Consider the following 27,558-nt stretch of genomic DNA (forward strand, 5'->3'; position numbering starts at 1 on the left):
ATTAACATCTTAAGATAATCGTATTACATATACACTTAAATATAATTGGAATGGTCATTGTCATTGTTCGTTGATATCAAACCCTAAACGCTATCCTTCTCACAGCTACACAAAGTGACAAGGACGACAATATTTTAATTGCCAAAACAAGCTACCTAACCTTAGACCGATACAGAGAACTAAGATGAAAGCTATAGTCCAGTAAATAAATGGCGTACTGAAACTGCTTTAGAGCCATCTAAAATAAATAAACTATTGACAATGTTGAAACTTGTGGAGGTAATCGATATGTTCTAATTGGTCTAAGGGCATTATAATAAACATATAAAATTGTACTTCAGGTCAATTAATTAATAATAATACAAAATTCATAACAAAAACGGTTTCAAAATTAGTAAATTTATATACAGTTGGTTGGTTAACTTGGTTTAAATATACAGTTAACATGAATACAGTAAAGCCTTTGTGTATAAACATACGACATAAAAGTAAGCAAAAAAACTACATTTTCAACTACAAAATTCGCTTTAAAATGTTACGAATTTGACCAAAACACATGCACACAATAAGTTAATTACCCAATGTTATAACATCAACATCGCATTTAAAATAGCATCTGCTTGGAACAAATCATTTTGATACTTTGTACAGTAGTATGATCGTTATATTAAAAAAATTAAATACACAAATTCCAGCTTCAGAAAGACTTTACACTGCTTGTTGCTTTGTTTTGTTCGTTAAACAGAGACAACCACTGAGCCCGAATAAAATAAATAATACAAATAAAAGCGATACTATATGGTTTGTTACGAGTTTGTTTAGGAAGATGTAATCAATGTTATGATAAGGGATTACCGCTGTCGAAGACTTTACTATGAATATTGATGAACCACCAAAACCTTTGTTTTATGATTTGTATCCCTTATTTATTTAAATTATGTATCCGATATAAGAAGATTAAAGCATGTCAATACTTTTAATAATTACGATTCTTTAATTGTATTGCGTAGCATCTATATCAAAATCAGCTCATTAATTGACTGGAAATGGACTTCAAACTAATCTCTATATATTGGTAATTTTAATTCGAATCTCAATTGAATTGCTGCATCAGATTATGAATAGAATTTAATATTGAGTGGTTGACTTGCACTAAAGATATTGTAAAATCTGGAATAAAACGACAGAGACGAACAGGGCCAAAACTATGAGATCGTTAACATTTACCGCCCAATTTTAAGCTAAAATTTAATTTTTTTCATAACACACGTTATGTATTGAGTAAAATATGATTCCAGAAACGCAACTGTCAACGCAAGCATGTTATTTATGATGTATATTAACGAATTAATGGTACGCATTTTATATCAGTATAGGAATTAGATAAAAGCCGGCAACGCACTCGCGAGCCTTCTGGCATTGAGTGTCCATGGGCGGCGATATCGCTTAGCATCGGATGAGCCTCTTGCCCGTTTGCGGCTGTCCCTTAAAAAAAACACCGGTTCTCTTTCCACACAGACATGAAGTCCTATAAAATATCAGGACCCTGCAACTCTGTAACTTCATTTCTTATATCTTCCTGAGTCAGCCTTAGCCCATTTTTCGTAATAACAAAAGACCCACTTTACAAAACGTGTGTGAAAGGTAAGAAAGAATTTATCGCCGGACCCTGTTCAGTTTTTTGTACGTAAGTTACGTACGTGTTGTACGTAAGCTACGTACGTGTTGTACGTAAGTTACGTACGTGTTGTACGTAAGTTACGTACGTGTTGTACGTAAGCTACGTACGTGTTGTACGTAAGTTACGTACGTGTTGTACGTAAGCTATGTACGTGTTGTACGTAAGTTACGTACGTGTTGTACGTAAGTTACGTACGTGTTGTACGTAAGTTACGTACGTGTTGTACGTACGTGGCGTGAAATTATGTTCGCTATGTAAAAATTAAGTATGAATACTATTTCATAAAAGTCTCGACACTGAATCTGAATAGTCCAATCTTCATACATAATTTTAAACATACACACATGAGCAACTTTATATTGGGTCATTCATTAGAAGTTAACTGTTACTTAATTTAGTAAAGATCAGATCTGAAGCCAAATAAAACCATGAACTTCTCCAAATCAGACGTTAACTAATTGAGCAATACAATTCGTAACCGAGTTTCGCCTCCCTGAGGTTAATCTTAATATAAGCCTCAATTGGCTGAAAAAGTTATAAGGACAATAATTAGATAATTAAAGTTTATAGTACGTTTATAAATACGTGTTTTACCCTCATTTATTTCTTATCCCCTTTTTTGCTTCGGGAATTAACATAAGACACATGGTAGCGTGGAGACAGGCTTTGGCTGGTTTAAATTGTTCGTCAAATACCAGGGAGTAGCGATACATCCACACTGCTTGATCGAATTCTTCCTGTAAATAAATTTACGGAATTAACTTTGATGTTACACCCGTGACTGACAGGGTCTAGAGAGTTCCTACTCTTTTCATCTTTAATATCAAATTCTTTACAATTTTGACGTACGAAATGCGTACTTTAGGCTTAATCCTAAATCTCAAGCAAAGATACTAGTCGTCTAGTTTACGGTCAACTGTCAAGCCGATTTTTCTTGTCAAGCCAGTTTTTGGCATTAATTTAATAATTTTACGCAATAGTGATGCTAAAAACTGAGAAACCGAAATGATGTACCATTTCCCATATGGGACATGGGGCATTTCACTGATGCAAGGCTCTGCTCTTTTCGACCAGAATTTTTTTTTGTGATATCTCTTATTAGCAATACCGTTTTATAATTGCTTTAATTTTTTTTTTATGTATATATACGTATAGTAGCCAGTTCAATAAATAACTGTTAAATATATAAACAATTAACGACCTGTCCGTATCATTCATTAGTACAAGTCGTAAAACATTATTCACCAATAAAGCTGTTTAAACTTTATTTTCTTGATGTGCACAGATTAGGCACAAAAAATTGATTTAGAAGGCATTTTGAAATGAAAATTTTTACGATATGGCAACATAATATATATTCTGTGCGGCAAGAAAATTTCGCTCTGTTGACAACACGGTTACGTCATTATAGTTCGAGAGTAATCTTGAACTATATATGATTTTTTTTTAATATATAACTTTGTGAATAAAACAAATGTCACAAAAACTTTAAGCACAGACTCTAAATATATATTTTACAAAGCACAGAGTATCATCTTATTAAAAACGTGTACTTACGAGATATGTATGAGAGATGGCGACTAAAAATGCTTCGATTTTGCTCTTTGGTGATCCATAGAAGGAAAGATAGGCTACGTCCTTGGCGTCTTTTCCTTTGGAATGCCTGTGAAAAAATTTATTCTTCTATAAGATATATGAACACGAGTATAAAAGAAAATCTGTCCTATTTTATCAAAAAAAGACTTGGCGGAACGTCGATCACGCACATCACTCAACCCGTTTGCCACCTGTTGCAAAAATTGTTAGCTTTTTATATTTATCCTATTATTATAAAAATCCATCCCAAAACCCATCCCGTCGTAGGTTGAATCCCCGATTGCACCAATGGCCTTCCTATGGCCTTTAACATTCGCTCGAACGATAAAGGTAAACATCGTGAGAAAACCGCTTGTTAACCCAAAAAAGCAGCAAACACAAGAGGCTGATCACGTACTTGCGTATTAGATTGACAAGTGATGGTGAAACATAGAAATCTGAGGCCTAGACCTAAAAAGGTTGTAGCGCAACCGGTTTAATTTTCTATAAAAAATTTATTTAATTTAACCTGTTTTAAAGAAAACTATAAGCGCGCAATAGTTGTTCCTTTGACTCATCTGTTGTTTATGGATTTAAGTTGAAAATCGAGTCGGGGATCGAATATAAAACTATCAGTAGCAAGTTCGCACGACAATTCTTATTTCTTTGAAGTGAATTTATGTAAAATTACTGAAGTTAAAGACGTGAATTTACTATCAAGTAATTACTGGAGTGTTTAATTCTTTATTATAATCCTTTATTATAATACAGTGGACGCTCGGTGATCTGACAAACGTTAAACAGTTACGAACTATCAAGTTTGTCAGGTTATAGATAACTGACATATGTACGTGAAATTTGGTAAATTAAATAATACAATAGAGAGCCTACGTTTTATTATATAATTAACGTGAAATGAATGCTATGAAAATTTCAAGATTTTTTACATTAGCAAATAATTGGATAAAAATCATTATAATCAAATTACTGTATGCTTACGAGCACAATTGTGTACGTAAGATTTTTTTTTAAATAAATTGACGTATACAAATTCGAAAAACTTTTTTATTCAATTGTTTACCAGGTATTGGAGCCCCCTGAACTAAGACTAGGGAGATCTGTATATTAGAGTATTCCTCCAAGGTATTACGGCTTAACGAACGGTACTAAAATAGAAAACTGAGACTACTAAAATAAAGATGACTAAAGACTAAGAAGTTTACGGGATTTAATGATTAAAAATAAAAAAATAATCAATGGCGTTATAACCTTTTTTAGGTCTGGGCCTGAGATTTCTGTATCTGTTTCATGATCGTTTGTTAATCGAATAGGCAAGTAGGTGATCAGCCTTCTGTGCCTGACACACACCGTTGACTTTTTGGGTCTAAGGCAAGCCGGTTTCCTCACGATGTTTTCCTTCACTGTTGGAGCTAATGTTAAATACGCACATAGAAAGAAAATCCATTGGTGCACAGCCGGAGATCGAACTTACGACCTCAGGGATGAGAGTCGCACGCTGAAGCCAATAGACCAACACTCCTCTTAAAAATGATTATTAATAATAATACAGATAAAATGATAATACAGTTTCTGCATAGCAACCATATGTCGCGACCCACGACCCACTGTAAAATTATAATAATATGTACATATATATATATGTAGTTTGTATTTATTATACAAAAGACCCTCTTTTAAAACAAACTCGACCCCCCGCTTGAAAATATATATTTTAGTACATAACTCTTCCATAACATAGAATTTAATTTATCATAGACCGTATTTGCTGAGACTGTCTCATATAAGTTGCATAGTTGATAATCATGCATTATCTATATTAGCGAAAATTTTCAAAAAATATTCATTAATAACTTTGCACTAAAACTAAAATTTGGAATTAATTAAATTATTATTCCTACTTGTTTATCGAGTTGAATAGAAATATCTAAAGATTTTTAGTCGTTTTTTTTTTTACATTTAAATTCAAAATGTAATCTATTACGCAACGTTTCTCGTCAGCAAAATAATAAAATAAATGTGTCAAATGTCCAAGGTAGCATTTATGTGTAACGAATTTAGGGGGGGGGGGGGGGAGAGGTATCCTCTTGTAAAACGTTACGATTGAATTGGGATTGATTATATTATTGTTAATATTATTTTCGACTTTCCAGTAATTGATATATAATGGTAACTGTTAGGTGTAGAGTCACGGGTCACGAAACGTTTGAATATTGGTACGGTACGTTTGGGGGGGGGGGGGGGGGATTTATTAGTAGGGGGTATTCTGAAATCATTTTATTGATTCAACACTAGAGAATGTTATGTTTAATTTCTTTCCTATATTTATTTGACAAGTCCTTGCTTAATTCTACAACTTTAGCTTAAAAATAACTATAATATTATAGCTGCTCTTTGTATGTGAACTTTTTTGTTAATTTTTCTTTTTCTTACTCGTATACGATACCTTTATACTAAGTACTCGTAAATATTTGTAATACTCACATATGCAAGAAGGCGACCAAAGCCCGTAGCGGATATGAGGAATAATGCTGCGGTGCGAGTGCGTGAGCTGCGGCTGCGCAGCGTACAGCGCACGCGCCGTGTCCGCCTGCCCCGCACCACCAACTAGCGCTTAAGGCCGCCACCCACGACGACGGACGCTGTGAACAGTACAAAATCAATTATGAAATGCCGCCATTATTTAATCACATTAAGATATTTTAAGACTATTTATACATTCAAAACAAATTAATATATATATATATATATATATATATATATATATATATATATATAATGCATTTTCGAGGATTCCTACAAAAAGTACGTACGTAAAATTACGTTTATGTACTATTTGAGACCTTTGCTTACTTTTGCTGTCGAGATACATAAAAATAAATTACAGTAAATCTGCTTACGTAATACTTGAACAGCGTCAAAATCGCAAACAAAGGTCGCGTGCGTTTTATTTTCGACATATATTTTTGAATACGTTTTCTTAATTAATTCAAATGTGTGTGAATTTTATAGAAATATCTTTATAATTCAAATCAGCTCAAGAGTTAAATGTTTTTCTATAAAATTATATCCTTCAAGAAAAAAGCATACCAATTCTTAAAAGGCCGGCAACACACTCGCGAGCCCTTAACATTAGGTGAGCCTGCCCGTTTGCACCATTATAAAAAAAATATCTAAATTTATAAAAAAAGCAGGTTTTGGTACTCACAGCTTCCACGTATTTAGCGATCTTAGCTCCCAGTGTAACATAGTCAAAGTAATTGAACAGTTCAGCAAACTGGTGAGTCAGCGTCATGATGGGCTGCCAGCCTTCTGTATCGATGCGACTGAGTCTCTCGTAGTAAAAGTCTTCTAAGGGCTCGGAGACCAGCTTGCATTCCGGTATTTTCTTATTCGACGGATTCATTGTGATAATCTCTGACGGTATTCTGAAATCATTTTATTAAGCTTATCAGTTCTGTCTTTCCATATACTTTTTTTGGCGGCTGAAATTGGTACTACCGTCGCCATTTTGAAATGTCAGACTGACAGTTAGCTGTCAGTTAGCTCTCAAATACAACGTGCGGAGTTCTATAATTTTACTATCTGAAAAAAATCCAACTAAATTGTCTTTTGTTAACATAGCTTTTACACATTAAGAAAACACTTTTTAAACGGATTGAATTGAAGATGTATTATTATTAATAACATAATTATTTCATAATTTTTAATTTTATTTTTTCCGACGTTTTGCGTCCTTTACAGCGTGCGTCACCGTTACCATATCGTTTCATATACTAGCTACATATTCTTAATAATACATAGCTTCAATCCGTTTAAAAAGTGTTGTCCTAAAGTTTTAATTATCGAACGGTTCTGATTGCTACGTATCTTAAAAGATATTATATTAATAGTACGGGTAACAAAACCTAACATATCAGTTGTTGCTAAGTTGTGTCATATTTATTTCTGACTAAAACTTTAGTTCTAGACATTGTTTTATAAAGACATTTCAATAAATTTTTTAGTTAGTCATCAAATTATTACGGTTAATTTTTATTTACTGGCAATACTAATATCAAAGCCAGCGACACACTTACCAAGAAAAGTATGTGGCACTGTATGTATCAAGATTACTTTCGAAATTTTATGACGTGTCTACGTATTAATAACAAAATAATTTCGACGAAGATCCTTTCGACGCACTGACTCTGTAACCTTAATTGAAGATAAAGGAAAACACAAGTTTCTTCCCTCTTGTATTACGGTTTTATTTTATTATTGTCTGGAAGAGTACGCTTAATAGCGTACGCGTAACATAACCGTTCCATTATGTGTTTTGTTTGATGTAATTTCTATGTGAAATAAAGTGTAAATAAATTTGTAATAACCTTAAGTTGTGTATCTATATGTGGCTCATAAAAATTTATATTCTGACATAAATATCTCAATAATCACGAGCTGTATTAAACCAATAAAAAATAATTTCAAAAGGACGTATACGCTCGTCGTTCTTATACGTACACGCTACTGCGTGACAAGTTAGGAAGGTTCGATACGCAATTGAAAATACAGTTATTGAGGTTTTGAAACATTAACTGATTTGATTGACGCAATAATAAAATAGCAAATGTCAGTTGCAGAAATATTATTATATACTATCACACCTTTTTCCCGAAGGGGTAGGCAAAAACCACGGATCCCCGCTTGCTGCGGTCCTGACATATCTATCCGGTTCATCATCTTTCATGGTATTCATGCTTGCTCGTCATTTGCTCCACAAAAAAACTTACCGTATATTTGTATCAGAAAAGAGTTGTTTAAAGCTGACAATGTGCAGCCAATAGCCAAGTTGTATGTAATGATGCGAGCATTCCTCTTCTGTAAGCGCTAAATCAGCAGGTTGCAGACCTGGAAGTACATTTATAAAATTTTATAATATACTACTGTATATTATAGATTCTACTGAACCTTCAAGCCAAAAAACCTTTACTACTCAAAATCTCAACCCTCAATTAGCCGAAATAATTAGCGTCCAAGCCGTTTTGGTACATTAGTACATGGACAATTTTTTTTTATGTAGGAGGCAAACGGGCAGGAGGCTCACCTGATCGTCCGCCCATGAACACTCACATTAATTTGACCTCTATATCTCGAACATAGCAATGTTTTATTTTATTTTGTGCGAAGAAAAATAAGTTATTTAACTCTCTTACGCAACATTCATAAAATTAAATCTTAAGCACAAGGCAAAATCCTCCATAACTCGATTTTTTGGCGTCTTCTTTAATGTTCCAGTTATAGAGATTTTACTGTATTATGTATGTAAAGTAATTATATTGTGAAGCAAGCATATCAATGTCAAGTATAATTTAAAACCGTATAGCGAATATTGTATATAATATATTTGTATTAATCATTTAGTTACAAGTTGGTTTTGCGTTACTGTTTTGTTTATAGCAAATAGAAAAATCTAATTACTTCTAGTCCATATTCAGCATAATACATATTATAATATAACAGTTATATTGTAAATAGTATATTTCATCACGAGTGCGAAAAGCCTGTCATTGCAAAGAGTTCCGACAAATGTTGACAGTCGAACAAGTTGCAATGACGGTTCCTCAAGTATTTTTAATACAGTTGCGAAAAAAATAAGCAATTAAAAAAAAACTTTTTGCTTTTTTCTCTTCTCTCCACGCATTAAATTCGTCGTATGTAGATATGTAGCGGCTTTTTGGCTTTTCCGGTAAAATGTTCTGCGAAGCATTTTGTGCAATTATGCTGAGTTCGGATGGTGTTAATTTAATTAAAATATTAAAGTAAATGCCGTGAACCGTAAAATAATTTAAGCAGAGTTTTTTTTACCCATAGGCAAAAGGAACTATGTCCATACAGCCAAGTCTTCAGCAGATTTTTTTATAAATCATTGAATCAAATAATTAAATCTGATATTGAAACAAATTAGTAGCTTGTTTTTAGAAATATTTGCGTGAATCATAAAAAAACTGTTTTTTTGTAAAAACTTCGTGGTTGGTTTTTTCTTTTTAATAGACATTATTTTGACAGTTGGGAAAGAGAACGCACGAGTCCGGAAAAGGTAAAGAAAAAGCACGAGTGTTGGACACACTATATGTCCATGCAATACACCACTTTTCGAGCAAATGTATTAAAAAATAAGTTTAATAGTAATAAACAAATATGTAGTAACTCAAATCATACTTTACGTATGTGACATTCGACATTTACTATGGGAAACTTGGTGTTTTGTTTTTTATTGGACACATAGTAAGAGACGAAAGGAAAAAAATACAGGGGACCAGAGTGATACACGAGGCTTGGATAAAAGCAGGGAAAACCAGATGTGGCGTTTGGAGGACGTCAAAAGAAGGATAGCCGGGTTACAATGATTCAGAATAGGACAGATAAACAGATAAACAAGTGATAATAGTAAATGATGTATAAAAATATACCCTACATTATGTACAGCAATAAAGGCTTATTTTTTTTATTAAAATCACGTCTGAATTAAAATTAATTTACTGAACACATAGAGAAGAAATAGAAAACTTTGCAAAACTTGGCGATATGAAAAGTGGCAGAGTTATTTGCCACTCCTTCTCGTCCCATCTACGCCCTTGATTTGATAACTGACTCTAAAAGTAAATGTAAACTAAGAAGCATTTAATATGTATTTCTTTATGTGCTCATAAGTGTACATTGTGTTATCTATATGAATAAATGATTTTGAATTATTTCCTTATTAATAAAAATCCAGCCGTGCGAATTGTGAACGTCCCTTATTTAACTCAATGGTATCAATGAATTACTGATTACGGGGTTTTTTTTTGTGTTTTTTTATATAGGCTAGGACAAAAAAAAGGACACCCAAAAAGAGTAGTCTAGTCATCTCATGGACACCCATTATAGTAGATCCGTTGACGGCCTTTGAAACTTTTCCGCATGAATTGTTTGATTATAGATGAGTCGCTAGGAGGTCAATTAAACCTAAAAAAATGTTTTATTTTTTTAACATATACTCACTCTTACATCCTAAAGGCCCACATCCATGCAAAATCGTCTCTACCGCCTTCATCATATGGTCGTAATTCGCTTGGTGAGCAAGCCTTTCCGTTCTATCGCTCGGCATTCTCTGTATCACAAAGTTGAAGAAGTCATCACTCATCAGATCCTTTGATTGGTACGTCTTATCATGTTGTTCTAGAAGCTTCATTATCATGCTCGTATCCGCTGAAATATCAAAAAAAAATTATACACAATAAAACCTTATCATATCAATACGGTAATACATTTTAAGACTGATTAAAACGGGTGGGTTATGGTTGTAAGCGATACAGGCAACTCATTCTTAAATGGAGTATACGCTCTTTTCTTCTTCATCAAAGTGATATTCAAAAGATGTATGAAGAGTAATAAATTCATTAATAGAAGTTATATTTTACACTTATTAATTCCATATTTATTTCTAACACACAAATATACATGTCGCAGATTCAACGCGATTAATAATTGCAAAATTGGTGTTACTACCGTCGTCCGACATTATAACTTAATATTTAAACACAGTCAGTGCGCACGTCCGGCGCAGGCGACGTTCGAAACTCAAGTGACTAAAGAATTCACTTACTGCCACGAAACAGTCGCGCCACTGACGTTTGGTAGATCACACAGACTAGGCATTGTCAATTGTCAACGTTGACAGTCTACCTTAGCATACCACACCACATTCTACGACTAACTTCAGAGTGGCGGGAATTTTAAAATATTCATTCTCCGACATACAGTACTTACAATCTTAACCTACCATTAATAATAACTAAAAATGGAAAAATTGGAATAAATTAACAGATTTTAAAAGTTTTTTCTATACTAATTAAAAAACAATTTACAGCGAGGATATATAAGGGAAGAGCTAAACCTCTCCGCCACTCATTAATTCACAATAAACACACGCATATACACAACAGAACACACAAATGCCTTGTTCGCATTTGTCTAACATCGCAATAAATATAGTATAGGAACTGTTGCAATCAACTTAGCTATTAAATAGTGGCGGAAAGTTTCTTGCCCGCTCTACGCCCTTGACTTGCGAACTGATTATAAATGTAAATTACAATTAATTTAACTTCTTTTCTGACGTTCATAAGTGTACTTGTTTAGCTATAAGAATAAAGTTATTTTGAGTTTGAAATCCTTTGACATTCGTTAGAAATAAATTATCAAGAAAAATGTATTGTTATTAAGATAGAATTTCTTAGAAAAAAACCATAACACAAAAATCAGTGAAAAATCCATTATTTATTTTTTGGAGTTTATTGGAGTTTACTCCTTAAGAAACGATTTGAGTTTTAAGGCCCGGTACGGAAATTTTATGAGAAGTAAAATCAAGTGTAACACGAAAAGTTGAGGCGTTACGTAGAAAGAGACAAACATACATATCTGTAGGATTGAACGAGTAAAAGAATGATTCCATCTCATTCTCTCTCTAAAATTGGATTTGTATAAATTGAACACAATTATTATTATTATTGGAGTTTACTCCTTAAGAAACGATTTGAGTTTTAAGGCCCGGTACGGAAATTTTATCAAGTGTAACACGAAATGTTGAGGCGTTACGTAGAAAGAGACAAACATATATATCTGTAGGATTGAACGAGTAAAAGAATGATTCCATCTCATTCTCTCTCTAAAATTGGATTTGTATAAATTGAACACAATTATTATTGTTATTATTATTATTGGAGTTTACTCCTTAAGAAACGATTTGAGTTTTAAGGCCCGGTACGGAAATTTTATGAGGAGTAAAATGAAGTGTAACACGAAAAGTTGAGGCGTTACGTAGAAAGAGACAAACATATATATCTGTAGGATTGAACGTGTAAAAGAATGACTCCATCTCATTCTCTCTCTAAAATTGGATTTGTATAAATTGAAAACAATTATTATTGTTATTATTATTATTTATATTGTTTTGTAACATACTTTATGTAATACGCTTTATTGAAGTAATATAAATAATCCGAATAATTACAGATATATGTTTGTTTCTCTTATCATTTTAGCAGATGCGTTCATTTACCCTTTTCTTCTATTCGATATATATCATAATTATCGTTCGTAATGAGTAAACTCCAATCGTGCGTCGTAGCTGACACACACACATTTCTATTCATCAATTTTTATATATAAAACTAGCTGTGCTCTGCGGTTCCACTCATATTAATGCAGTCAAAGCACGATATATCCTATAACTTTTCTTACTAAACAGACTTTTTAAAATGCAAAAATATATTTTTAGTGGTTATATTAAGTAGTCTAGCTAGCGGTTATTTTTGTAGATAATAAATAATAACCAGATATAAAAATTAATTCCTATTTTCCTTGGTCACGGCATCACGCCTGAAAGGCTGGACCGAGTTCGCTAATTCTTTTATTGTCAGAAGGTTCTTGTGAAAGAAAAAAATTAAGAAAATTGCGCGGAAATTTTGAAAATTTAAGAGTACTTTTGTTACGATAGCAATTTTTCCTTTTTTCATTTCATTCAAACTTTTTTGATGTAACCTTACGGCGTTTGACATAACATTGACAGAATGCACGCTGCAAATATCGTCAAAGAGCATGTAAGAAAAATGAATATCGTTTAAAACAAATGCTTTGATCTATTATATTGATAAAATACATACAAATTAATTTATGATTTCTGACAAAAAAAATAATTTCTTAGTCCATGAGTTCAGAGCTTTCACGCCTAATATTAAAAGTTCAATAAAATAGAGTTTTGGTAAGCGTGAAATATTTTATCGATTCATAAATTTTTACCAATTCGAAATTAATATTCACAGTTAAGACAGGACAACGTCTGTCGAGGCCGCTAGTAAATACTAAAAATAAAGCCTTCTTGCAAAATCAAATGAAATTTAATCTTATTATAATTTTTAAAAGTAAATAAATTACCCTAATTTGTATCTAAGTAATATCTATTTTCTAATAAGTTTGCAAGAAAACCTCCGCAAATAAAACACCCCTCCAAGAATCTGGCGCCAACTCTGCCATGGGCAAGCTGTTTGTAGATATTAATGTCGAAGGGAGCGTTCAAGCATTACGTAACGAATTTGGGGGGGGGGGGGTCCTCTTACAAAACGTTACGATGCGGGGCGGGGTTTGAATTACGCATTATTAATATTATTTTCCACTTTCCAGTACTTTACAACACATATTGGTAAGTTTTAGGTATGAAGAGTCACTGGGGGTGGTCACGAAACGGAGTTTCATGGGGGGGGGGGGGGGGGTGTCAAGAATCTCCAAAAATTAATCTCCCTAATAAAATATTCTTTAGCCTATGTTAGTCTTTAATATAGATTTCACGTATTTAAAGTATACTTAACATAATAAAGTACGTATGTGTATTAGGAAAGTGTCTCAAAATAAATGTATTTTGTATAAACTTACATCTCTCCTGACTACTGAAGCACTGGATGTTAGTCATATGACAGTTTTCACCTCCCTTCTCACACACCATGTTAATTCCCGGCTCCACTTGCGTACATATGTCTCCTTCTATGAAATCTAAAAAAGTTATAGGCAATCAATAAATATCGCAATCCTTGTCGTCAATATTTATTGATGTGTTAAACCCGACAGAGTACGTACATAAATATTACGTATATTGACATATAGATTTTGATGTGAAACATATAGATGTTAAAAAGCTATAGCGCACGTAAAACCGATTTCTGGCATGGCGACGCATGCCTGTATATATATACTGTATATATATACGATGGTATATATTGTTACGAGCTAGGGGATCGGATAGAAAATGCCGTGAATTTATTCAAGGGTTTATTTCTTGGTAAATCAATGAGGAATTTATGGGCACAAATTAATTGCAGAGATGCACTAATAACACACAAAAACACAGTCACTAATTACTTTACTTATGCACACTTCACACAGTACTTTATCACTTGTAATCACTTTATCGCTTCGGTGTTTCTCTCTTGTTATCGCATTCAAAACTAAAGGTGACTAGTCGCGTTTCGGCTCGCTTATATATCCCTGGGAATAATTCTAAACAATATTCGAGAACTTTCTAGGCGGGCTTGCTACTGAGTAGCGATTGCACAACTCTAGAACGTCCGCACTCTTTGTCTCTTTCGCACGTTGCTCCGTCCTTGTCGTACGGCGTTCTAGAGTGCTCAGTCTAGTTTCGAGAAAGTTCTGATCTTCTCTCTCTCTCTCTCTCTCTCGTATCATTTCGTCCTTGTCTCACACCTAGAAAGTTTGGTCTAAAATATTCCTTCATCAAAGGGGTATACCTAGGCCTGAAAACGCCTGAAAACGGGTCTCCTGAAAACTGCACCACTCGACTACGCATGTTCTGAAACTGACTGAAAAAATGTTTCAGCTTCCTGAAAACTAGGGTAACATTATGGAAATTACAATTTTCTAATATGTGATTGACCCTCTCCTGAAACGATCAGAAATCATATTACAGCCTACCGAAAAGTTCTCTAACTAGTGGAAAAATCTAGAAACATTGCAGTCGACCCGTCTTCGGTCTTCTACAAAATAATGTCGATTTTTCACATCTTCCAGGCGTTCCGTGACGGCTCACTTTTTTTTAAATTATATTTTGTGAGCCGTCAATATCTGTCAATATTTATTGACGTGAGAGCGTGCGTGCTGTCAATATCGTCAGTACGTAATCGATATTTGTGGATTGCAGATATGTGCGACGACAACAAACTCCCAAGGAAAATTAGAGAATTATTACTAAATAAATTCTAAGCCCTCGTTAAACGTAAATTAATCAATAAAGCCTTTTTAAATTTGACGAATACTTAATTGATACTAATCCTTGATTTGCACCAGTTCAAGCAATTTGTATGACTCAATACTTGGCGATTAAAAAGAGTGGCCGAAAGTTTCTTGCCAGTTCTTCTTACCCGCTCTACGCCCTTGACTTGCGAACTGGTAGTAAATGTAAATTTACAATTAATTTGACTTATTTTTGACGTTCATAAGTGTACTTTTTTTTCCCTATATGAATAAAGATATTTTGAGTTTGAGTTTGACAAAACATTGATTGCGGCTTCACCGTCATAACAAAAATCAAAGAAATCTTTCGAAAAGAAGATCGTTCATGCGAAATCAATTCTTGTAATCTTCAGCGTCTTAATCTTAATTTCATTCAATAAATTCAAATGTATAAACAATTTATCGCGCATTGACATCCATATTTTTACCAACGATGTGTTTTCTTTCACTTAATCACATATAAAGCCAATATTATGGCATACTATAACCGTTCATTATTCCGAAACACGTCTACTAGGAAGAATCTTCTCACAGTATTGAAGTCAATATCGAATAAAAGTGTAGTATCAGTTGATTCAATATGTATTGAGACAGGTATCGTGATATTGGATCGCGATATTTATTGACCGTCTTAGCCTTGCCGTAAACGCAATAATAATAATGTTGAGATACTATTACATAACACGCTATGTTTTCAGTCGAACAAATATAAACAATGAGCTTCAAAAGTGAAAAAAAAAAACAATCTTTGTATGGGCGTGTTGAGAATAAAGGTCAATTGTCTTTGTTACATTCAAAACTCAGTTTTAGTATATTCATTAACGTTTGTATATTGTACTTCAGTAGGTATTTCTTGTTTATTCTGCATACTATGGTTGCTTTATAGCAATAAGGCCGTCCGTTGACGCCTTAACGTAACGTGTTTTTTTTATTATATATTTATAAGTTCTAAAACAACGTGTAAAATGAAATCTTACAAGAAATATTTAACATTACAAATTTTACACACATACACATCCATTATATTAGAATATAAGGTAGCAAGACAAAAAGTATAGCAGCAACTAAAAAAAATATTTAAAAGAAAATGTGAAAAATAGTGATATTATAATGTGTATTATGGAAGAAAATATTAACAATATAGTATATTAAAAAAATCCAACCACCACCGTATCATTCATAAGCCGATGAAAAACAATGAACATACACTCACCAATCTCCTGAAACTTGTTGACCTCCTTCATGATGCAGGCCCAGGCGTTTAGGAGATTCTTCGCCAGACCGTTCATGAAACCTGGCTCCACACGCACGACTTGTTTTAGGTGAAACATGTGTGTCCGTCTGTGCCGCTTTATCATGTTCAGTTCGCCTAAGAGGAAATTTGTAGCTGGCTGAAATTGTTAATAAACGGTTCCATATAGGTTTACGTTCCATACATTTTATGTTAGTTTAATCATAATAACCTGCTATGTATGTATATGTGAGAGAAGAAATAAAGATTATTATTATTAATTTTTTTATGTAATAGCATGCAAACGGGCAAGAGGCCCACCTGATGTGAAGTGATACCGCAGCCCATGGACACTCACATTGCCAGAAGGCTCGCAAGTGCGTTGCCGGCCTTTCAAGAATTGGTACGCTCTTTTCTTGAAGGACCCTAAGTCGAATTGGTTCGGAAATACTGCCTTAGAAAACGCTCAGTTGTGGAACGACGGACGTCGAGGTGATACGGATGGTATATTGTATTTTGCCTTGACGTCCGATAATGAAACTCAGCTGTGGGTATTAGACCGAACAACTCTTCTGAACACTCCCCATGGTAACTGCGGTAAAAAATACATGTGGAACTCTATCGAAGGCATTGGATAAATCTTTTTGTACAGATTTTGCCAGAATATGAGCGTCTATCTAATTGCTATTTACGAATGTACATTGTTGTTTTGTCTTTGCGAATTCTTCGATGAAGTCGCCTCGGGATTAGCTCGCCGCTATATAGCTGAATCAAAAAATATTTCTTAAATTTGTATCTCGAAATAATTTACGATTATAACGCACCTCATACAAATTCAACCTAAAGGCTTCTTCGGTGGCTGCCACTGCCTCCTCGAAGCAACCCATCTCAATAAGTACGGAGCCCAAAGACACCAAAACCACTTCTTTGTACTTCGGCGGTACGACTTTATTCGCCGCTTGAAGGCAATGCAAGGCATTCACTCGGTTACCGCGAACACGCCAATAGAGAGACGCTATCACTTGAGTTATCCATTTTGGAGCTGTATTCTGAACGATTCAAGATATACATTTGTCGAGGATAATTTAAGGTGCATTTATTTAATTAGAATGGCAACACCACACGATATCATATATTTAGGTTATAAATTGTCAATCTCAATATGTCAATCTGTCAGTTACCAGACGTGCGTGCTGACGTTATAGTTTACGCAGGGCCCGAAGGGTCTTAGTATATTAAGAAACCACTTTTAAAACGGATTGAAGCTATGTATTATTATTAAAAACTTATAATTATTTACATAATTCTAAATTTTAATAATTTTTTTTCGACGTTTCGCGTGCTTTTCAGCGTGCGTGGTCACGGTGACTATATAATGAACGGTGAATACATAGCTTTAATCCGTTCAAAAAGTGTTTTTCTTAATGTGTAAAAGCTATTTCAACAAAAGACAATTAGTATAGCTATTATAATTTTAATTGTTTATTCGTACATAGACTATGAATACAGTTTAATTAATCTTTACTGATGACTCACCTTCTTCATTGCTACATATATTCTGTGTCCAATTTCAGCATCTTGCATGTGTTCCGCTTTCTCCACTTCTCCGTCGCCAACATATTCTAACAACTTCTGCCTTAGTAGGTCCGATTCGACGACCTCAGTTATCAACTGTTGCCTGTAATATTAATTGATTTGTTTTTTCGGGACTTTTATTTATTATCAAGAGTTTGTAAATTACTGAGCCAACTATATTTTACGCGCATAACGATAAATACAGATTCAAAAACCTTAGCCAGAAGAATTGTTTCCCTATTCAGAATTTCTTACGCTCAAGAATAAATTCCATCATTAGATGGTATTCCTATCTATATATCAGTTAAAACGCTAGGCTGTTAATTGACGGCTAATTAAGCTATTTGGCTGCGACATATATATCTACATTAATAATATATTTGATTATTGATACTCTAAGGGGTTTTTTTTTAATTTAGAATATGTAGCAAATAGTATGAAACGTACATTTCTGAAGGCATCTATAAATATATAACAATAAAGTGACAATTTTTTTTATATCTAAACAAAAATAACACTATTTCCCATCCATTAACAGTTTTCATATCAATCGTCGTTTTTTGTATATTTATTTCCTTATTATCAGTGTTTAAAACTTCCCTGAACTTAACTAGTTCTAGTCCAGCCATTTTCGAGCGAAACGAAACAAAACTTAGCCACTATTTTTTTTTTTTTACTTACTTGTATGATTTTTTTCCTTCCTTATCAGTCGGGCAGACGGGCGGATGCCAGGGCAACTCATGCTCCTCGCCGAGCGGGACTCCGATCTTGTCAGTAAGGAGATTCTTCACTCTGTAAGGAGTGCCTATATCAATGTAAAGCGTTGTTTACAAATAAAAGTCTTCCACTAATTTCTCGAAACGGTCAGTTTTTTCCAGGTCTCATGAAAATATATTGAGATAACCATGAGAGAACATGTATTACGTACGTATTGGCTAAGCCAAAGGAATTGTATTGTTTACATTTTTCAGGTAATTGAAGAATTAATCATTGCATTAAAAAAAAATTGATAGATTTTTTTTACCCAATGGCAAAGGCATTATGGACATTAAATAATAGTAAAAGTGTGTTATATAAATTAAGTATTTATATATGTCGGAGAATTAATATTTTTAAATTCCCGCCACTATGAAGTGAGTCGTAGAATGCGGTGTGGTATGGTAAGGTAGACTGTCAACGTTGACAATTGACAATGCCTAGTCTGTGTGATCTACCAAATGTCAGTGGCGCGACTGTTTCGTGGCAGTAAGTGAATTCTCTAGTCACTTCAGTTTCGAACGTCGCCTGCGCCGGACGTGCGCACTGACTGTGTTATAATGTCGGACGACGGTAGTAACACCAATTTTGCAATTATTAATCGCGTTGAATCTGCGACATATATATGTCGGAGAAACACCTTCCCCAGTGACGTCATCAACAGTGGTTGCAGATTTGGTGGGCGTCATGAGGGTAAAGCGCGAGCACAAAACACGACGATTGTAGTTTTCACAATATTTTATTTACACTGATGATACACTGATATTTTATGGTAGTTATTAATAATAAATTATAAATTTTAAGACCGAGCAGTGAGTTCAATGCACCAATCTAGCGACCAAAACTCAGGGATCCAACTAGATCCGTCTCCATTTCAAAAAGGCCCCGTAACAACCAACGGACTGGGCTATAGATAGATGGCGCTTCGACCCCACTCGAGCAAAGTGCTCTGCTCTCATTGGTCGTTTGTTTAATAACGATTACAATCTTATAAATAAGAAAAACGTAACTAATTTTAACTAAAATCACTAATTTGTTAACAGAAATATGTTTTAGGTTTTATAATATCGTAAAGTTAAATTAAGATTAATGCAACGTGTTTAAATGATAAAGAGAATTTAATGTGTTATTGTACAATCAACAAGCAACTCGTTGAATGGCTTCCTCCGACATATATGTAAATAAATTATCATATTTCTTAGATTATTAACAATATATTGTGTTAAATTGAATTTGTTTGTTAGTCTGTGGAAAAGGCGCTATTATTGACCTGTCATTTAAATTTTAATTCGAAGATTTTGTTAGAACATTTTTGTTTCTTAAAATAAATATTTCAGCAACACATTTGAGTTTTATTCATCATATACATATATATTTCTCTATGATTACGTTGATCAAATTAATAACTTTTATTTTTAGATAGCAAAAAATTATTCCAATTATTACTTTAAATCATTAAGCATATCGATCGTACCCAATGTCGATATGCACCTCTACAATTCTCACGCACAACACCTCTTCATAAGACGTTAAAGTGCGAGCGAGACAGACAGATAAATATGATTTATGCACTGAAGCCTCAATTCATAATGCGTTGACTATAGATATATCGCGAGTTACTACTGAAGGTCTTTTAAAAGGCTTACGTACAACACTTTTATTTTCAGATACTTTTCTTAAACACATGCCCCATGCCCCCATAGGGGATCTACAATAGAATACCTTATTCCTTTATTCTCCAATGGTAAAAAGACTGGGTACATCGCCTCCATATTATCGGGAAATATATGCAATGCCTGTGTACACATTGCATCTGACGGCCAATTTGCGTCTTTGTCAAAGTCCTCTTCATTTCTGTTAATTTTTAATGTTGGTGGGTATCTGAAAAGACAGTTATTAATTAATAGATAATAGAGACTTAATAAGGCGATAATATTTTATGGGAACCGTAATGTACGTACGAACGTTTTTTACGTTAATTATCATTCTTAATATACACAAATATACGTCAAGGAATGCTCGGACTATCAGGAAATATTTTGATCGAGTCAATTAACCGTTGATTTTTATTTTTGCTTTGGTTAATCATTGATATTTCTTCTATTACTTTTAAGAATCATAATTGAATTTAAGAAAAACACTTTTTGAACGGATTAAAGCTATGTATTATTATTAACTTATAATTATGTACATAATTCTAAATTTTTTCCGACATTTCGCGTGCTGTACAGCGTGTGTGGTCACGGTGACTGAAGACAAAAAGTGTTGAATGTCAAAAGTATCACAGCTGTAGAAAAAGTTGTGTTATCTGTATTTATTGCCCCGAAGTTGGTATCGACTAAAAGATGACGGGTTTTTGCAGAAATAACTCACGGTGTCCTATATTTTCGCGGATTTTTTGTCTTGGGGTCTTAATTTGGATATCCCAGGTGTTTGATAATTTTAAGCCGTCTTCTCTATTGAAATTGGGGTGTTTTTTCATTTCAATTTCAGTTTTTAATAATAATACATAGCTTTAATCCGTTCAAAAAGTGTAAAAGCTATTTTAACAAAAGACAATACAATTGAATTTGTTTTTATTCAATTGTTTCATAGTATGGAATCATTACTTTTCAAATAAAAGTACGTATATTGTATTCTGATTCAGTATTCAGTGGAGCATTGTGGTGTTGAGAGGTTGGACCGAGTTGGGTCTGTTAAATTATTATTTAGCGAGATTCTTGTACCTATTGCTCGTTAAGATTTAAGCTAAACGTGTTATTTGTAATTAATTATTCGTGTCTTTTGCGCTCGCACTTCACCCGCTAAAAGATGTCAACATCCACAATGTATATTTGAATAAAAACTTCCGATGACATTAAAAAATCAAAAACAAAATCAATTATTTATATAGGTTACACAATGTACGTCATAAACGTCAAAAAATATATTATCGATATCGGTACGATCGATATGCTAAATTAAGTTAAGTATTAATAGCAATAATTAATAATTTTTCGCCATCTAAAATACGTGTTTTTAATTTGTAAGAAAACTGTCACCATTTAAGTTCTTTTAAACCACGTTCGAAAATAAATTCTCCATTATGCGTATTTCGTAGTAGGAAGCCTTTAAAGTAGCAAGTTTCAAAATAAAACATATTTCATTTATAGAATAACAACCCTTACTCGTAACGACCAATCAGGAGTCACGAGTGCGTGCGCAGGCAGCTAAGTAACAACGGTTCCTAACGATATATGTCAATGTGGCGTTGGGGATTTTAATCATATATTCTTTGCCTGTCCTGAACATGACCGTTCCGCTTTTGTCCATTAAAATTCCTTTTCCTACTTCAATCTCTATCATTCTATATAATATAAATATTGATGTAAATAGAATTTTAGCCAGTTTCATTTTTCATAACAATATAAAATTTAAATCATTTATGTACTTATTATATACCTAATTTTTCTGATCCTTTGTCAAATTCCGATCCAATTTCCATACCAATAAAATAAATCTAGTGCTAACTTTTTTGCATGGCTGACGCACAAACCGTGCAGGCCAAGGGGGGAAAAAAAGTAACAACGGGTTGCATTGTGTACCCATGCCTGACTCAGTTTAAATGCGTCGACTTTAGGACAGACTACAATATGTTTGACAGACCCTATCGAAAATGTCAAACTCAACTAGAATATTGAATTAATTCCAATTTTCTATTTTTAGCTGCTGTACTTAAAACTTTGTGTTATGACGTAATTGAAGTTCTCAGTTGGAAAATATGTTTAATCGTAAGTTGTGTATGTAATTTGTTTCTTTCTTTGTTTTATCTGTTCAGGAACCAAGGGTAACTATTGTGGTTATTTATTCTTATTTTTTTTAAGTATTAGTGTAAGTAGATGTTAGATTTGGGGATCCTTTTAAATAAAAGATGTGTCAGTGTTCCCAGCTCTTGCAAAATGAAATAAATGTTACTCAAAATAGTAAGATGTACATATTTTACAGAGTAACGCTGCACGTTACGTAAAAGGGTTTTTTACTTACAAAAATATTCCACTTTCAAATTCAGAGAATTGATCACTCGTTTGAGTTTTCTTTTCAACATCTGATTGGGCGTCTTCATTCTGTGCAATTTGTTCCGGCTTAGCTGGAAAAGATCATTCAATAAATTATTCAGGAAATCGATTTTGTCTTACTTAATATTAATATTCAATAAATTAATGAAGCATTAAAAAAATACTTATAACATATCGTATCGTAATAAAAACACCGTGTCACAACAACCTTTAAGGCCTAAGATTTCTGTATCTGTGTTGTGGCTTATCTTATCTTAATAGCTGAACACAAGACGACGAATTAGTATCAAAGGCATGCCTGATTTCCTTACGATGTTTTTTTCACAGTGCAAGTTTTTAATGTGAGCATAGAAAGTCACGTAATTCGAACACACGACCTTCGATTTGAGCGGCGCATGCGCTCAAGCCACTAGGCCAACAATACTGATAAATAAATGTTAACATTCAATAATTAAGATTTAAGAATGCTGGAATAAACACTTAATAGAAACTTTTAATATATGATAAAAATCGTTATAGAATAACGTTTATTTTTTATTTTTGACAAGATTTTAAAAACCACTTAGGAGTATTAATTAATAACTGTCAATGTGAATCAAACAATTTGTTATTTTTAATTCAGTTCAGGAATTAAGCATTTACAATTTCGAGAACCCGCCAAATCTCTAGACAAGATGGCGTCGCAAACGTTCAGATTTTTACGTGTCAATTGTCATTCTTAAATTACTCTTCTCTCACAACCGAAGTTGACATTAAACTCTAAGATTAGGATTCAAGACGTTATATTTGAATAATAATTAAATACAAGTTGTTTTAACCCACAACGCCTTTCAATTAATGTTTGTTTAGAAATTATTTTACTTGTTACATATCCATTGCACGCCCTTTGTCCCGCATAACCAATACCTGTAGCCCTCTGAGGCAACACCATCATAAAAGGAAATGGACAACATATACCAGAACCTTTTGATCGGATACCTCACATCGGACCGGTCAATTGTCAATTAGGAATAAGTCCATAATATAGATCATTGACCATGCATCTCATATTGGGATGAAACTTTTTAAAATTGAATTTAAAAAAAAAATCTTATTTAGTTAAGTCTTAATTATTGTAATAATTTAATTAAACTATTTTTTTTGGGATTTACCGCTGGCCCTCACTTAATTTACTCCAAAACTCTTTTAATGTTATATTTATTTATTTACTAGATGAATTTTAATAATTTATTTTAATACTGTCAAATAGGCTTACCAGTTTGGTCTTCAATCGGCTCGTCCTTATTGAAATGCACTAATATGTCCGCCATATTGGCATGTCTCTGTATATGACTTACGATCCTTTGCAACGTGTAAATGGCGTCCAAATTGGCAGTACCGGTCACTTCCATTAACCTATCATTGTATATCGGTCCATCGAAAAAGTATTTTATCAAAGAGTATCTATCACCCAACATTTTTATTTCACTGATCCTGAGTCCTGTCAATTCTGACATCTTTGCGCAGTTCTTTTCTACGTTTTTATAATCTGAAAAATTACAAAAAAAAACTATACAAGGAGTGAGTTTATTGCCAGTTCTACTCGGCCTTTCTACGCAATTTGACAACTGGCAGTAAATTTAAATTTAGAAGCATTAATATTTTTACTGGCGTTCATAGTTTATATATATAAGTGATATTTTGATTTATTATTTAAAATAATCAAATATCCCTCTGATGTTTTATACAAAACCCTAAAGCAAATAAAAGTTAAAACATGAGCATTGATAATTTTAGAAGCAATAATATACCTAAAATAAATCTTTTACCAAAAGAGGACCTTATCATGTCGACATGTAATTTGACCCGATTTGACTGATCATTTGATTTGAAGTTGCAGCAAATAGATCCTTATCAGAAATAGCCTATGATTTACGTATCACATATATAAATAAATATATTATATTTCAGTAGTAATATTGTTATTTTATCCTTTTTGTGCATTTTTTAAAATATATAGGACACCTAATCAACCACGCAATCAAGCAGAACTGTGGCGGGGCGCTAAGCAACAGGGGAGTCAAATCCCTTTAATAACTTCAACTGGCTCTACTATTTAATACATTTTAAAGTAGGTTATTTCTTTAGAATAGTTGTAACATAGTTATCGCATAGTACCGCTGTTAGTGAAACACAACAGTAATTACCATATCCATCAATTGGTTTCATTGTCTTTAAAAATTCGCTCTGCGTTTTAATCCACATTGATTCCTTAAGAATATATTCACTCAGCCCTTCACGCAGTTTATCTATTTTCCTGAAAATAGAAAAAGAAGATATCTTACGGTTAATTCTTCAGTTCAACTGTACTATTTAAGATATCTATAAGAGATCTCTTTTCAATACATTGTTAACACAATTTAACAGAAAGAGACGAAAGAGTGCAATTAGACTGATTTATTTTTTACAAATATGTATTGGGATGTCATGATTGTTCGTCTTTTATGTTTCTTTTTATAATCAGTTTTAATTTTTTATTAAGATCTTGATCACTATTGCTTCAAAATACTTACACTTTTAAATTCCGTATCCTTCCACCCAAATGTACGTGACATAATGTAGCATATTTGTGTTTCTTAGCTATATCCATCTTTGGATTAATTCCCAAGGACACTTTATAGTGAGCAAGTGAAATATTAAATTCACCCAAATATGTATAAATATTCCCCAATACAAAATGTGCGATAGAGTTGTGCGAATCATGGTCTAGGGCACCATTTAATATTGTTATAGCATCGGCATACTTTTTGGCACGATATAGCAGAGATCCTAAGTTTAATAAGGCTATATCTTTATATTGTCTGAAAGTGTTACAAGTTATTTATGTTAAACCAAAATATACAGATGTGGTAAAATATAGTTTAACAACATATGACTAATGGCATTCACCTACCACTAATAGCTTTCAAGAACGAGAAAAAACTAGAAGAAAAATTTAAAACCAGTGTATTATATTTTACTATCTCTTACCCAACTATGTTTGACTTATGATTTTAGAAACATACAACAAATTTAATTTAAGGATAACACAATGTTTCAAATGGATAATTTTTTGTTATTTTATAAAATTTCACAATTGTAATGTAATCCATTTACCTGGGTGCATAGTGCACTGCTCGACGGCAACACTCTAAAGCTTTTGGTGCATTCCCTTTAATCCTCCAAAATAAAGCTGCTAGGTTATAATGCAGCCACGATGAACTATTCTTTCTTAAGGCACCAGCTAACCAATGCCCAAATTGCTCTACTGATGCCGCAGGAGATATTATATCCAGTGAAGGGTACTCTGGTGTAATTGAAATATTTGTTCTTTTTATCATACTCTGAAAGTAGGAATGCAGTTGAAAACTAAATGTTTCAGGCGCAGGAAGACAGCAAATAATTTAAAGCTTACAACAACCAATACCGTTTTTTTTTTAAAGTAAGTACAGTAACAACACCAGAGATAACTAACAAAAATGTACACTTATTTATTACAATAACAAAATAAATAAATAGAACATTAAAGTATCATGTATATAAGTGTTTACTTGTATTTAAAGATCTCTACAATAGGTATCTTAATGATTATTCTTTTAAGATTAATATAACATTGAGGCAGATACATTGTTATACACATTGAATAAAAAATAAAAAAACTTACACTTAAATGTTCAAAAGTAAACATACTGAAGGTAAGGGATGATATCTTTTTACAATCGGGTACATCAATACTTGGCCCATAACTGCTTGGGAGCAAAAATTCTTCCTCTGCAATATTTTTAATAGTACCATCTTCTAGAGGTGTATGATACCAATCAATCATGTTAAGAGGGCCTGCCCTCATGCAATTTTCATCTTTTCCAACATCAACACCTAAATCTGTATCTTTTTCAATATCTGTCCAGAGGTCATCAAGAAATTTTTGTTTTTTAGACAACTCATGGTGCATCTTAATAATTTCATCCCAACGAGTTTCTTGCTTTAAAAATGATAAGAAGTCATAAGGTCGAGCCATTTCAAATGGAGAATCCAGCTGAAATTTCAATTATGCAACTCTTTAAAATTAAAGCCCACACTTATAAAAACTATTTTAAAGCTACGACCACATTATAATTAAAATAAGAAAAAATAAACTTCTTATTTTTGTGTTAACAACAGCTTACAATTATCATCCTTTCAGAAATATATAATGTTGAAAGTAAATGTTAAAATGACTTAATATATAATTATGCAGTAGTACAGTATTCCTAAATATAATGTAGGTTTACGGAAAAAGCTAAGTTCAAGCACATTAAAGAATTAAAACAATCAAATAATCTTTCTTACCCTGGGCTGAATTAATCCGCTTTCAGTAACCATCCAGTGGGACGAAGCCTGTAGTCTTTCAGCGCATGTTATTAAAATTAAGAAACGAATGCACAAAATAAATTTACCAAAAAACATTGTGTTAATCAATTTAAGGTAATTTAAAAACACATGATATTTATAAGTAGACACAACAAAGTCAGTAATTAATACTTTTAATTTTTAAAAAGCACACGGCATAAATTTAGTATTTTTGCAAGCAAATCTCACACTGGTGACGTCTGGTCACTGACACAAGCGGCAAGCCGACAGCCTTAGCACAGAACGCCAATAGCTTAACCACTAGCCAATTGGCAGTCGAGAATCGATGCAATCGGACACCGATGGCAATACCAACATGTCGTGCACTGCTTAAAATCAACATCACTGTCAAGCATTATTTGCCACAGATAGCACTGATAGACACACAAATTTCTAGAATTTGTCTAGAATACTATTAATTAATTTAAACTTACAAT

The 27,558-nt window shown here is 33.1% G+C and overlaps 1 protein-coding gene across 2 annotated transcripts; it reads right to left on the reverse strand.

Annotated features, from left to right (window-relative positions):
• LOC123712385 (tetratricopeptide repeat protein 17) lies at positions 1-27,464 on the reverse strand. Of its 2 annotated transcripts, none has more exons than XM_045665438.1 (19): positions 27,062-27,464; positions 26,397-26,768; positions 25,850-26,076; positions 25,267-25,554; positions 24,901-25,010; positions 23,970-24,242; positions 22,683-22,785; positions 20,382-20,540; positions 18,585-18,695; positions 17,865-18,006; positions 17,153-17,377; positions 16,305-16,488; positions 13,727-13,843; positions 10,298-10,504; positions 8,047-8,164; positions 6,483-6,702; positions 5,759-5,916; positions 3,239-3,344; positions 1-2,418 (listed from the first exon to the last, which is right to left on the reverse strand). In XM_045665438.1, the coding sequence occupies exons 1-19, from the start codon at positions 27,176-27,178 to the stop codon at positions 2,278-2,280; spliced, it is 3,378 nt and encodes a 1,125-aa protein (XP_045521394.1). In that variant the 5' UTR covers positions 27,179-27,464; the 3' UTR covers positions 1-2,277. The 2 variants fall into 2 exon arrangements, with proteins under 2 accessions (XP_045521394.1, XP_045521395.1); XM_045665439.1 differs by having other exon boundaries at positions 16,311-16,488; positions 27,062-27,463.
• Positions 27,465-27,558: the final 94 nt, after the last annotated feature.

This window comes from Pieris brassicae, chromosome 7 (assembly GCF_905147105.1).
Source record: "Pieris brassicae chromosome 7, ilPieBrab1.1, whole genome shotgun sequence".
NCBI classification, from domain to species: Eukaryota; Metazoa; Arthropoda; class Insecta; order Lepidoptera; family Pieridae; genus Pieris; species Pieris brassicae.